At 31.1% G+C, this 12,631-nt stretch overlaps 2 protein-coding genes across 2 annotated transcripts; one reads left to right on the top strand and one right to left on the bottom strand.

Annotated features, from left to right (window-relative positions):
- Positions 1-1,100: 1,100 nt before the first annotated feature.
- On the bottom strand, positions 1,101-4,314 carry LOC131855068 (uncharacterized). The gene is made up of 4 exons (XM_059206280.1): positions 4,174-4,314; positions 3,563-3,723; positions 3,016-3,120; positions 1,101-1,215 (listed from the first exon to the last, which is right to left on the bottom strand). Exons 1-4 carry the CDS (start codon positions 4,312-4,314, stop codon positions 1,101-1,103), a joined length of 522 nt encoding a protein of 173 aa, XP_059062263.1.
- Positions 4,315-5,977: 1,663 nt separating this feature from the next.
- On the top strand, positions 5,978-11,946 carry LOC131855046 (uncharacterized). Its single transcript, XM_059206259.1, has 5 exons — positions 5,978-6,146; positions 9,022-9,226; positions 9,673-9,906; positions 11,271-11,381; positions 11,802-11,946. Exons 1-5 carry the CDS (start codon positions 5,978-5,980, stop codon positions 11,944-11,946), a joined length of 864 nt encoding a protein of 287 aa, XP_059062242.1.
- The last annotated feature ends 685 nt before the right edge of the window (positions 11,947-12,631 follow it).

The following is a 12,631-nucleotide window of genomic DNA, read 5'->3' as shown; positions in this document are numbered from 1 at the left end:
AGATTATCTTAGGTCTAGATGGCGCTGTGTGAATTGTCCTGAGATTATTATTATTATTATCATCACCAATCAATGGTGGTGAATGCAACATAAATTTGGTTTATTAGTCTTGCTATAACAATTATCTGTGCTATATGACCTCAGTAAGTTTTCTGTATGCTTGTTTACCATCGTATATACCTGTATAAAAAAAAAGTTTTTGGTGACGGGCAACTCGATCTCACGAGGTAGACTTTAGTTCTATGTACATATGTATATACGTATATGTACATACGTATGTAGAGTTTATTGTGTATATATGTATATTTGTATATATACTAATAAATACAGTAAATATTTTTTCATATATATAACGTATACTTTTGACTTTGTTGTACTTTTAATATACCTACTCTTATCGATTACAATATCCTAAAGATTATCATTAAAAGTCATATGAAAATTTTACTTCTCTGGCACAAGATTATTAATTACATCTTGAGTACTTTCTTTTATCAGTACGTAATATTTTTAATCCGGATAATATTTATTTGTCGTATACAAATTTTGAATCAAAACTTTTCAAAATTTTGTTTTGGCTCGAAAATATTGCGGCCATAGTATAATTATATTTCTTTCAATGATATAGCTGAATAGGTTACATGCATTTGTTTATGGAATTATGAAATAAAAAATATTTATATACTTCATTATTAAAAAAGAAATTCCATTCAAATACGTGTGTTATAAATATATTTCATACCCGTAAAATAGAATAACGTAGGTATATCTTAAGGTTATTTTTGTGGATTTGAAGAAACACGATTTTTCAACGTAACGAGATTCATAGCTGGCAGTACAGAAAAATGTCAACAGACTACGTTCACTCAAAGACGAGCACAGATTAATCGGCACAGATTAACAAGCCCAACTGACTCGACAGAGCATCTGTTTAATAGGCAAAGAAAATTTTAATAATGTTTAAGAAAAAAGGTTTTATTATTTATAAACTGTCTTTGAAAGATTTTCAATATCTTCTTTATTTTATTGCGAAATCGTTTCAAAATTTTATAAATAATATATGAAATTCGAGTTAATTTAAGAGGCGATGAGATCTTGATTTACATGTCTGTATAAAGTGACACGTCTAGTAATGATAATGGACACAAGTTCATGGACATTGGACATTCTTCTTTTGTGACGTTATGCCATTTGTCTGTCGCTGAAGATTGTCGCCTGAAATAAAAAAAATATATTTAACTATACCTTTACTTTTTGTAGATATATACAGGTATAAATACATATATTAGCTGACCCGGCAAACTAAGATATAAGATAACGCATAAGTTATCGACCGCCGAGAGCAGAAAATAATTACTAATGATGGTATTTGTAAAGATGGGTTGTATGTAATTTTAATGACGTATTATAAGAATAAAATAACAAAATGTGTCCTATAAAAAAATCGGTAAACAACCCGGTTATCATTTAAGAGTACGAAAAATGGTTTACGTCTTATTTTCAGACCTGCTAAAAATACAAACTAAGTTTCATAACAATCGGTCAAGTCATTTTAGTAAAAAAATCTGTGAGTTGAAACAATTTTATATGTAAGTTCCCCCGGTTAGACAAGACAGTCTTTGTACAAAGTCTACCTATATTTAAATACCCTATTCGAAAAATAAAATTTACGTGAACTTTTATTTTCTCAGACCTGCTAAAAATATAGGGGGCAGTGCAGACTCCAAGTTTCATAAAAGCCAACTCGGTCAATCCATTTCACTAGTATAGCCACTGGCTGTCGGAGATCCCCGTTTAAATTGGACGGGGTAGAGAGACGTCTTTTTTTGTAAATAGAGAACTTCTTTGTCTAGAATTTTATGTACTAGCTATTTTATATGGTAGGCATCCTGTATTGCCATTTCGAAGGACTAAGATGTCTTGTTTCATATCCTGTAATTTCACTGTCTTATGTAATGCTTACCCTATATGGGAACATCAGATACAAAAATAATAAATGCATTTAATAATGTCTAGTAAGACAAATTCAATTTGTACAAAGTCTACCTATATTTAATATAGATCATTATTTCGTAATATTTATAAAATATACATAGAGGCAATAGTGAACTTTTATTTTTTCAAGACGAAAGCTGGGAAAACGACGAGATCAAGCAAGAGATCTCTAATGCTTCACCAAACGATTGCACTTTCCATAGGGGGTCGAGGTACGGAAATTCAAGAGCAGACACTGGCAAGTCCAAACTGACCGCCATATAATACTGGCCAAGGTTCAACTCATCACAACGTTAACAATGGCTCGTCCTATGCCATAAAAACAAACATGCCAACTCCCATGTCTGCCACTAGCTGATGGAATAACCGTCACGGTTACCTTTCTGGACAGTCTCGCCACGTTTGTGGTTTGCGACAATCATAAATATAATACAGAATATCCAAACTTGAGGTCGTCCACCAAGTCAGCGATGCCACTCCACCACCAGAGAATAAATGTCATTAAAGACAGATTGATCGACTGTTATGAGGAGAGCGAGCAAAGACGTTTAAAACTGCTCGCAGAAATGAACCTGGGAGATCAAAAACCGTCCCAGTTATTGAGGAAAATGAGAGAAGCTGGTTGCGGGAAAATTAATGAGGATACCATTTTATGGATAAATCAGTCACAACCGTTTTAGTCTAGCAATTGGAAAATTAAGGTGACGACTCATTTAATACTGATCAACAGGCACCGCTAACGTAAATACGGTCACACACCTGTTATCTTTAGAAGCCTGTGGAAAATCGAGTCATCCTGTATTGCCATTTCGAAGGACTAAGATGTCATGTTTCATATCCTGTAATTTTACTGTCTTATGTAATGCTTACCCTACATTGCAATTATTATAGAGCTATATTGAAAACAGGAATATCTAAAACAAGCTGATTTAGGTGAGACAGAGGTCACACTGTGTACAAAACCTCTGGTAAATAACAAATTATATAAATATATTCAAATATTTACATTTAATAGCTTACCTGAAGACCATTTTTAAAATTCTGTAGTAAACCCCACGCGGCTCGCCGATCAATCTCATTTCACAAATGGCCCGCCGGACGCAGTGGTACCCACTCATTCCGTTACTGAAATTGATTGATAATTTTGTGATATTTATATTTTTATAATTCCAAAATACTTTAGGTATCATTAATTTCGCTCTACCATATATATAATATTTATTAGCCGTTTCCCACAATTTTAACTGCCTTTATTGAGATATACGTTATCTACATTTTCATTAGTTTACGCACAGTTTTGCATTTATAATATTACTATTAACGAATAATATAATTCAAAAAACTAAATTACAATAGTACAGCTAAAAAAGCGTGAACTCACACAGCGCCATCAAGTCTCAAATTACTGTACTTTAGGTATTAAACAATTTATAAAGAAATACAAACAATGTTGGTTATAGATGTTTGTATATTGCGAGGATTGAATCCGCGTTAATACCTATAATGGTATATTGCTGAATCGCTGGACCACAGACTATTTAAAGCTATAGTACTATTAATTCGTTACTTGTCCAATAATGTTTCCAAGTTGCTGTAAACAGTTCTTCTGTGCAAATGGTGGTAAGGGTGGAAGGAGTCCGGAGGGTCATCCCAATTTATACGGAATCCTATTGCCTGTGCAAATATTTGATTCCACCATACCATATTGGCCTTGAAATTGAGACGCATCTGAAAAGGAATGATTTTTATATATATACCAGCAGACCAAGCTACGTGTTGTAGTGACCAGAACACGCGTTACAGTGACTAGGCTACGCGTCGTTGTGACCCGTTCACGATAGTGTGAACAGATCACCCGTAGCTGTGATCAGGCAACGCGTTACTGTGACCCGACCATGCGTTGCAGTGACTAGGTTACATGTCGCTGTGACCAGGTCACGCGTTTCTGTGACTAAGTTACACGTTACAGTGACCTGGTCAAGATTTATAGTGACCTAGTCACGCGTTGCAGTGACCAGACGACACGTTGCTTGTACCAGGTCATACGCTGCAGTGACCAGGTCACGCATTTCACTGATCAGGCCACGTGTTGCTGTCATCCACTCAAACGCTACAGTGACCCGCTTGCCTGCCATTAGATAAAAAGAAATGTAAGAGAATTAAAATATTTATACTTACAAAAAAATGTGTGATGTTTCTGAATGCTAAGTAACGTTTTGGTCTTGACACTTCATTTTTGTTTGCATCACTATATTCGAATAACAAAAACATTATTAAGCAAACGTAACAAATTATGACCACTTGATATAATATCTTCATATTAAAATATATTAAGTTATAAAACAAATCAATTAAGACAAGTTAATAAAAGATTATTTCTTCCATGATATTGATGTTTTATATATATGAGAAATCAAAACGTTAAAGAAATTATTAGCTTTTTAATTAATGTGCTGTTCTACAATAGAAGTTTTACATATATGGCCACAATACTAGTTTGATCCGAGTATGTACAAGTAATACAAAAATGAGATGAGTCTGTTCCATCAAAACTAGGTTTTGCTTACTGTATTCGTTAACGCCGTACATTTTTTGGTTTGTACGGCCTGTTTTTTTTGCACGGCACCGTTTCGGTTCGGATATGTAGTGATTTACAATAAGAGATATATCTACAGGTTGATATTTTTTATTAGTTTACAAAACAGATTACAATTAATACAATAATATAATTAGAAGCGTGTAATTCGGTACCAAGCTGGTTTGTAATCCGACACTATGTATGCCTAGAAGCTACATTATATAGACGCATTCAGTATACACTAGATAAGTATAATATAATCATATAGTAAAAAGTAAACTAAATAGAAATTAATATTAGATGTAACTACGTAATGCTATGAATCATTATGTTAACAGAAATTTATGTATAGTAGGTATATAAAAAAAAATAGGTACAATATTAAATATAATCGGACTGTTAACGATGGAAATTTAATTGTCTCCGGAACTGGACTAGTGTTGAATGGAAAATATCATGGAAACATTTCTATTTGAGGCAAGAATTTAATTTAATATTAATATTGAAGGTTATCCTTTTAGATGTTGATTTTGTATAGTATTATAATGTACCTATTTTCATTATCTATTTTACTAAACTAATTTTTATTCGTTTTCAACACATTAATGTTACAATGCATTTATTTGCATGAAATATGGTATAAATATTAAAAGAATGGCAGTATTAATAAAATTGTACACATATTTCGCCATTGCTTTGGCATGCAACATTTTATTAATTTACAAATTATACAATAGAATTAATTAATTTTCATTTACGATGATATAGATAGATTATTAGTATTGACTGGGAAAGGAATGTTTTATTTATAATCTAGCCCATTTCTTCTTTGTTAACTAATAATAAGTGTCTAGTACCTATGTATAGAGGTAGAAGTGAGTAACTCACACAACTGACTATTTTATATATACAAGTATAGTATATGTATAACTCTCCCGTTGTAACTGAAAAGTTGTAGAAAAATGGACTTTTAGTATTCTCCATCCTCTTAATAATTACTCCATTTCGGATATATTATCGGAAATATTGCTTTAACATTATATGTAAATAATGTATTAAGTAAATTTGATCTCTTACATCTTTTCTTTCAAAGATTTTTTACATCTTTATAACTTCAATTAGCTGATATAATAACCCAGTTATATCTACAGATGTGTAATTACAATTCAATAGAAAAAATCTATAGAATTTAACAGCCCGGTCTAATTTTACATCGACCTGTACAAATCTTATAACGGTTTCTAAGCTGCTATTTGTAAATCGTGATTAACGGTTTCCTGAGCTACGGTGAGGATATGCGATTCGTTATTGAAAAACTTCAACCAACGTGTATCATAGTCTATAATTTTTTAAAAGAAATGAAGTCATTCCATTTTTAAAATAATTTATAATCACGCGTTTAAAATGGCCAGACTGAATCGAAGGTCATTTTTCTGTTTATTTCTACTAATGTTTGAAATTAGAACAATAGATTTAGTTAATAATAGTGACGTCACACTTCATGATAACGGTGAATTATTATCTAGGAGGAAAAGATTTATTATATTCCCAGAAGGCAGTTCTCTCCAATTAGGTAAGATAAATCATTGCGTAACAAATTCCATAACCATGTACCTGATATATACTCATTTATCTTTAGTATATTTTATTGTAAAGTCCCATACCGATATATGACTTCATAGACATTATTTTTGCTACCGCATTAGATTGCACAAACATTCTTTTTATATAAGTTAAGCGATATTTTTTACAAAACTGAATGGATATTAATAGCTACAACACTTTAATTTTCAAATTTGTAAGTTATCCAGAGAGCATAAAGCGTTGTAGTGACATTTAACGTTCTCTAGTTCTAGCGATTTAGCATACCGTCTTTCTTTGGATGGTCGCAGATTCAAATTTAATTCAATTATATTAAATTAAATGTGCAGTGTAACAAAACAACATCTATATAGTAAAACAGCCTGTATATCCATTAGTCATTTTGATTAACATAAGCGCTGACTATACAGTAATATAAGTACTCTGAGAAGTGTGACATTTAAAAGTAGGTGCCAAACAGAAACAAAGTAATATTGATTCATCTCTAATACTTATTTTGTTTCTAGTTCTTGTTTTCACACTTCCTTTAAAGTCCCATGGGCTGCGATAAATAATATGTATAAATATTGAAATCTCTCCAGTATATATTAAACAATTTCATTATGAATATTGAATAGAATAGAATAGAATAGAAAATCCTTTATAGTCATCACAATTTTTTTATCTACCACTCATTCGCAAAACTGTATAATCACAAGAAGAATGAGCAAGAAACTTGCATGTTGCACTTTAACATGTCCTACACGAATAAATTATTTTTGCTTTGATTTGATTTGATCAATTGTTGATGTCAGGGTGAACGTGATACGTCACATGTCCATGTTTCCTTGGTAAATCCAATGTGAAGAGGGTGAGGGTGTCAGATTAATTTATGTTTAACTGTCCGGTGATGGAATCACGGACGGTTTTAATCATCGGACAAGTAGAATTTAAACTGTGATATCCATTACATGTTCATATGACATGTCCATGTTTCTTTTATAAATTCTACGTGAAGGGGGTGAGGCTGTCGGATTAATTTATGGTTAACTCTCCGGTGATGATAACACCGACAGTTTCCATCACTGGAGAGGTATGAAACATAATTTGATGCATAAAGACTTTTTGGTGTCACCCAGATTTAAACTGTGATACTTAACATGTCCACATTTCTTTGATAAATCCAACGCAACGCAATCACCAGAGAGTTAGTACGAAATATAATTAGCCGCAAAAAGATATTTCAATGTCGGCCAGATTTGAACTGACTACCTTTTCGGGGTAATAGTAAATCACAAGGCCACAACGCTCAAGACTATCGATTTACTTAACATAAATACATATATATGTATCTCCTAAAGGTGTCTTGATCTTAAGCAACTACAATAGAATTGCAAATGAACTGCACGTGTACGAACAACTGAATAGGTACAACTGTTAGATAAGATTCTGTACAAATGGAGCTACTCTGTGCCATGTTATCGATAAACAAGAAATACTTATTTACAGAGAAATAACATGTAAATAAGATTATTTACATGTAGTAGATACTTTAAATGAATTTCAATGTTATGTATTTAATATGAGTATTAAAACTGCTTATATTATATTTAAACTAGTTGTGCGCGCGGTTTCACTCGCATAATATTGATGTATAAGATACTCTAGTTCAGTAGTTTTTACGTGATATAGTAACAAACTTCCATGCACCTACCATGCTCACACAGTCTCGCATTTATAACATTAGCAAGCTTCTACATAAATAATGTGCATAGAAAACACCCAGACCAATACAAACAATCATACTCATGAATACAAATGTTTATACCGTGCGAGGAATCGAACTCGCGACCATCGTAAGTAAAGTGGTGTGCTAGACCGCTAGACCACCGAGGTCGTCAAAAATTATATAGATGATGAATTTGGTCATCCTCATCTTATTATCCTCCACTAGTGGATCTAGTCACTATACACACATCTCAATACACTCATTAGATAAACCCCTGTTTCATATTTGCTGGACAATATGACTTTATGGTGTATGGGATGTTTAAATTTACTGTAATAAATTTATCTTTCTTTCTTTCTGTTATTCATAATCTTGTACATAAGCTACAACAAAAACGTCATTACTGCCTTGCATTATCCCATTATTTGGGGTCGACGCATTATGTCATTCTCTTCTCTGATCTTCTGATCATATTTGAGCATACTCTCATTTTATTTATAATCTTTCAGATAATCCATTCATCATTTTTAGGCGTTCTTCCCTTTACATCCATCCACGTTCATATTATACACTTTCCTTAAGACATGATCCTCATACCTCCGCAAAACATGTCCACATCAGCTCAATTACATGTTGCTTCGATTTAAATTTATTACGTTTTTGTTGTAAGCTACAACAAAAACATAACAAGTTTCTAAGCAACATATAATTCTTTTACAATTTCGAAATATATATAACTGTATAAAGCATTTTTTTTTCTGGTTTATACATATAATCTTTGATTATGTATAATTATTTGATGTATACTATATTATTATGTATTCATATGTATGTATATATATGTAAATTTGTGTATGTACTATATTTTGTTTACATAAGTGTATATAATTTTTATGTTTCCACTCATGCGCCACCTACTCTATTTTTTTTTTGTAAATACTCTCTTTCCAAAGGATGTCTGTAAGAGATTGCATTAGCGATAAGACCGCCTTTTGTACTTAGTTTTTATTTTTTTTTATGTTTTGTAATTTTGTTCATGTCGTTTATATGTTGGTGCTATAAAGTGTTATAATAATAATAATAATAATAATAATAAAGCATGTTAGTTATTTATTCATATATTTTTCTGTCGTTTCAGTATTTTGCCTCACGTTTCCTAATATAAATGTAATAGGAGATATAGTTCTGTGGGGCTACACAGCAGCGCTGGCATATGAACTACCACAGGATCCGTACTCTCCTTTCATGCATCACGCCGACCCCTTGCATCGAAGGGTTGATACCAAGTCCATTTACTATACGAATGAAGAGGGAAGGGTCATATATAAAAGACCTTACAAAAGGTAAGTAGGTAAAAGTAGGTATATTTTTAAGATCATAGTTCATGGATCTTAAAAAAAAATTTGTTACTTTAATTATAGTATTTATTTTAGCTCTTCTATATAGCCAAAGAAAAACTCGATAGCTGAAAGCTCATCTGCTGAATGCTGGAACTAATCAATGGATAAAATTGCTATGCACATAAATTTTACTAATTCTCATTATTATAAACGAAATTATTTTAAAACTGAATTAGTTTCTACATGTCACAAAAGTGTTGGATTTTTCGACATCGTTTACCTAGAGCACAGATCAGAATTAAAATAAAAGTAACAGTTTATAGACCTTTCTATGGTTAATTATTTATACTTTCCATTTAGTCCAATGTCCAAATGATTAACTATTAAAAAAAGGTATATAACAAGTATCTATGCAGCATAAAATAATACTGGCATGTTACACTTTACAGGAAGTTCATAGTGAATCCAGCATTTGCAAAGCGAAGCATAGAATTTGGCGGTATAAAAGCGCGCCAATTCGAAAAAGGAATTCGAGAAAATTTTAAAATAGACAGAAAACAGATGCATGCTTTGAAAAACAAACGCGACTTTTTGAAAAGCGAACACATGGAAGGAAAGAGCGTTGAGTTTCACAGGAGCAGTCGCGGCACTTTATATAAAAAAATAGAGACTATGTTACAAGGGTGTGTGTATTTTTAAGAGTACCCATTTATTTACATTATACGCCAAATATACCATTAACAATAGTCTACTTAAAGACGTTGATATAAAGGTTCAATTTTAATTAATGCAAACAAAATTGTATTGATATTACAAGTCTTATGTTGAATTTCGTTAGTTGTTAAATACAAGAACAATACCTAAACTAATAGCAACCAGTTCAAATAGGAAAATAAATCTTATAATTTTATACAAAAAGTTATAAAATTATAAGATTTATTTTCCTAAGTTCTAATTCTAAGGAGATCGCATACATAAATAACTATTAGAAATTGCGTAGATTTAAGAAATGTTACACAGGTAAAACGTAGTTCATCGAATAACGATAAAATGAATCGATTTATGGAAATAGAAAATAGAAATAGAAATACAATATTATCTGATTACACTAATAATGAGTGCGTAGCAATTTCTATGTTGATTATCGCATGCCTCTTACTTTTTATACTGTAATTATTTATATAAAAAAACATCTATTCAAAAGAGCAACATATAAGTTTCTTGCTCATTCTTCTTGTGATGAATCTACATTCCGAATGAGTGGTTCTATGTAAACTATTCAAAAGTGCTTGTAATGAGTTTATTTGAATAAAGATTCTATTTCTAAAGATAAAATCGATCGATTTATACACTTTCCTAATATAAATATCAAAACGTATAATCATTTAGTTATATCTTAGATTAATTTTAGTAGCAGTGTCCTAGTCGATTTTTCACGCACAATAGGGCTAAATGCGGAGAATAGAGTCCATATTATATTGCTAGTCGATTCATCTGTAATTTATAAAAATGTAATAAATAATAAAATCATGTATTTATTATTATTAACTATTATTGTAAACGCGGAAGTTTGTGAGTGTGGATGGATTTACGCAAACACTACTGTATGGACTTTAATGAAACTTTGCCATAATATAACTTATACCTACATCACAATAACACATACAATAAATTTCACGCGGATGAAACACAGCTATATATGTTATAAATGTAAATATATATAAAGATCCTTAATTTTAGGAAAGTATCAATAAGATTAGTACTATGACTTTTTGAGAAATAACTTGGCAGATAGAAAGAAAACGCAGAAGATTATACTATTAAACAATATAAACTTCAAAATATTTTCACAATATGAATTGTAACAAAAGTACAATATTACGCTCATTTATTTTTCTTAAATTTTCTTATATCTTATTGTTACTAATTTTAAATTGTATATTCCAATTAATCAACAATTGATGTTACGGTTCTAATTATATAAAAAGGAGTAAACACTATTCGTGTTTCTCTTTTAAGTTTTAATTGTTTATTAATTAATTTGTAGACTTGGCGGAAACGGCAGAGAGTGCATGTTGAAAACACTGTGTTTAGTTGGTCAGAGCCAACATCACCCGCAGGGCTCTTTCTTGCAAGAGATTCTGAGAGCTGTGTTTACGTAAGAGTTTGAATTTATACTTCTATTTGTTTTGAATTTCGAAATTCGATTTCGGTTATGGAACACGTGTAGATAGTAATTTGAAATCTTGTTATTGTTTTTAAATGTCTTAAGTCGCCAATGACATAAATTTTCGATACTTATTAATATTTCTACTATGGTACTACCCTTTTCAACAGCCAACTATATGTTAACTTTGAATTTCGAATTTCGATTTCCTTTTATAGAACATGCATAGATAATAATTTGAAATCTTTTTCTTTTAATAAATAAAGCCCCCAATGACATGCATTTTCGATAACTTTATTTGAGCTTGATTTTCGTTTATGGGTCATGTGATGTTATTTTTAATAGTTAAAGTTGCCAGTAATATTCTAGTCAGTTCTAGCATAGAGTAATATTTTTTTTATCAACAAACAGATTGCCTAAATCACCCATTCAAGATGAGGAATATGAAGAATACGATGCAGCATTAACTTCTACGGAACCATGCGAGAAACTGTACCCTGAATGCCCAGAAGACCCTAAAGAAGCTGCCATAAAAACTGTTAAATATAATTATTAAATTAAAGATCTTACTGTCTTGTGTATTAGACACCAAATATCTTAATAATATGTTTTAACTATTGAACTTACCAAGGTACTTTTACCTATCAGTATGGGAGAGTACCTTTGTCTTACCTATTTCAGTCGAATAACGCAAGATTGCAAGATGTTACTCCATTGCATGGTAATGCAGTGCAATTACAGGATGAGAGGAATGACTTCTTAGTCCTTCAAAATGGACATTCACACAGGCGTCACGTAATGTCATAGCATAATTGGAATTGCCATTCATCATGAGCCTTGTTTGCCATTACAAATACACAAAGCGTATGTATTAGTACTGTATATTATATTTATAGATTATTTTTACTCAGATATCATACTTTCGTTACTTTCATTTTGCCATGTGATAATGTAATTAAAATTTTTTTTGCTACTAATGTATATAAAAATATAGTATGGCTGTATTTGATTCAACTTGCTTTGTTTATTTAAGTATATGTTTGTAATTTGGAAGTATAATAAATAATTAACAAAGATACATTTTAGGTAAGTAAATAGTTAAAGATAATTTTATAAAAATTACAAACTCATTATAAAATTGTTTTTTTTTTAATCAACGATATCAAATTTCCAAGGTAAGTGTATCTTGGTTTAGGTACGTATAAATCTGATATTTGTTATTATACTATATATTATATAGT

This window comes from Achroia grisella, unplaced genomic scaffold (assembly GCF_030625045.1).
Source record: "Achroia grisella isolate CSIRO2021 unplaced genomic scaffold, CSIRO_AGI_Agris_v1 utg1295, whole genome shotgun sequence".
Classification (NCBI taxonomy): domain Eukaryota; kingdom Metazoa; phylum Arthropoda; class Insecta; order Lepidoptera; family Pyralidae; genus Achroia; species Achroia grisella.
This window is presented reverse-complemented; position numbering and strand designations above follow the sequence as displayed.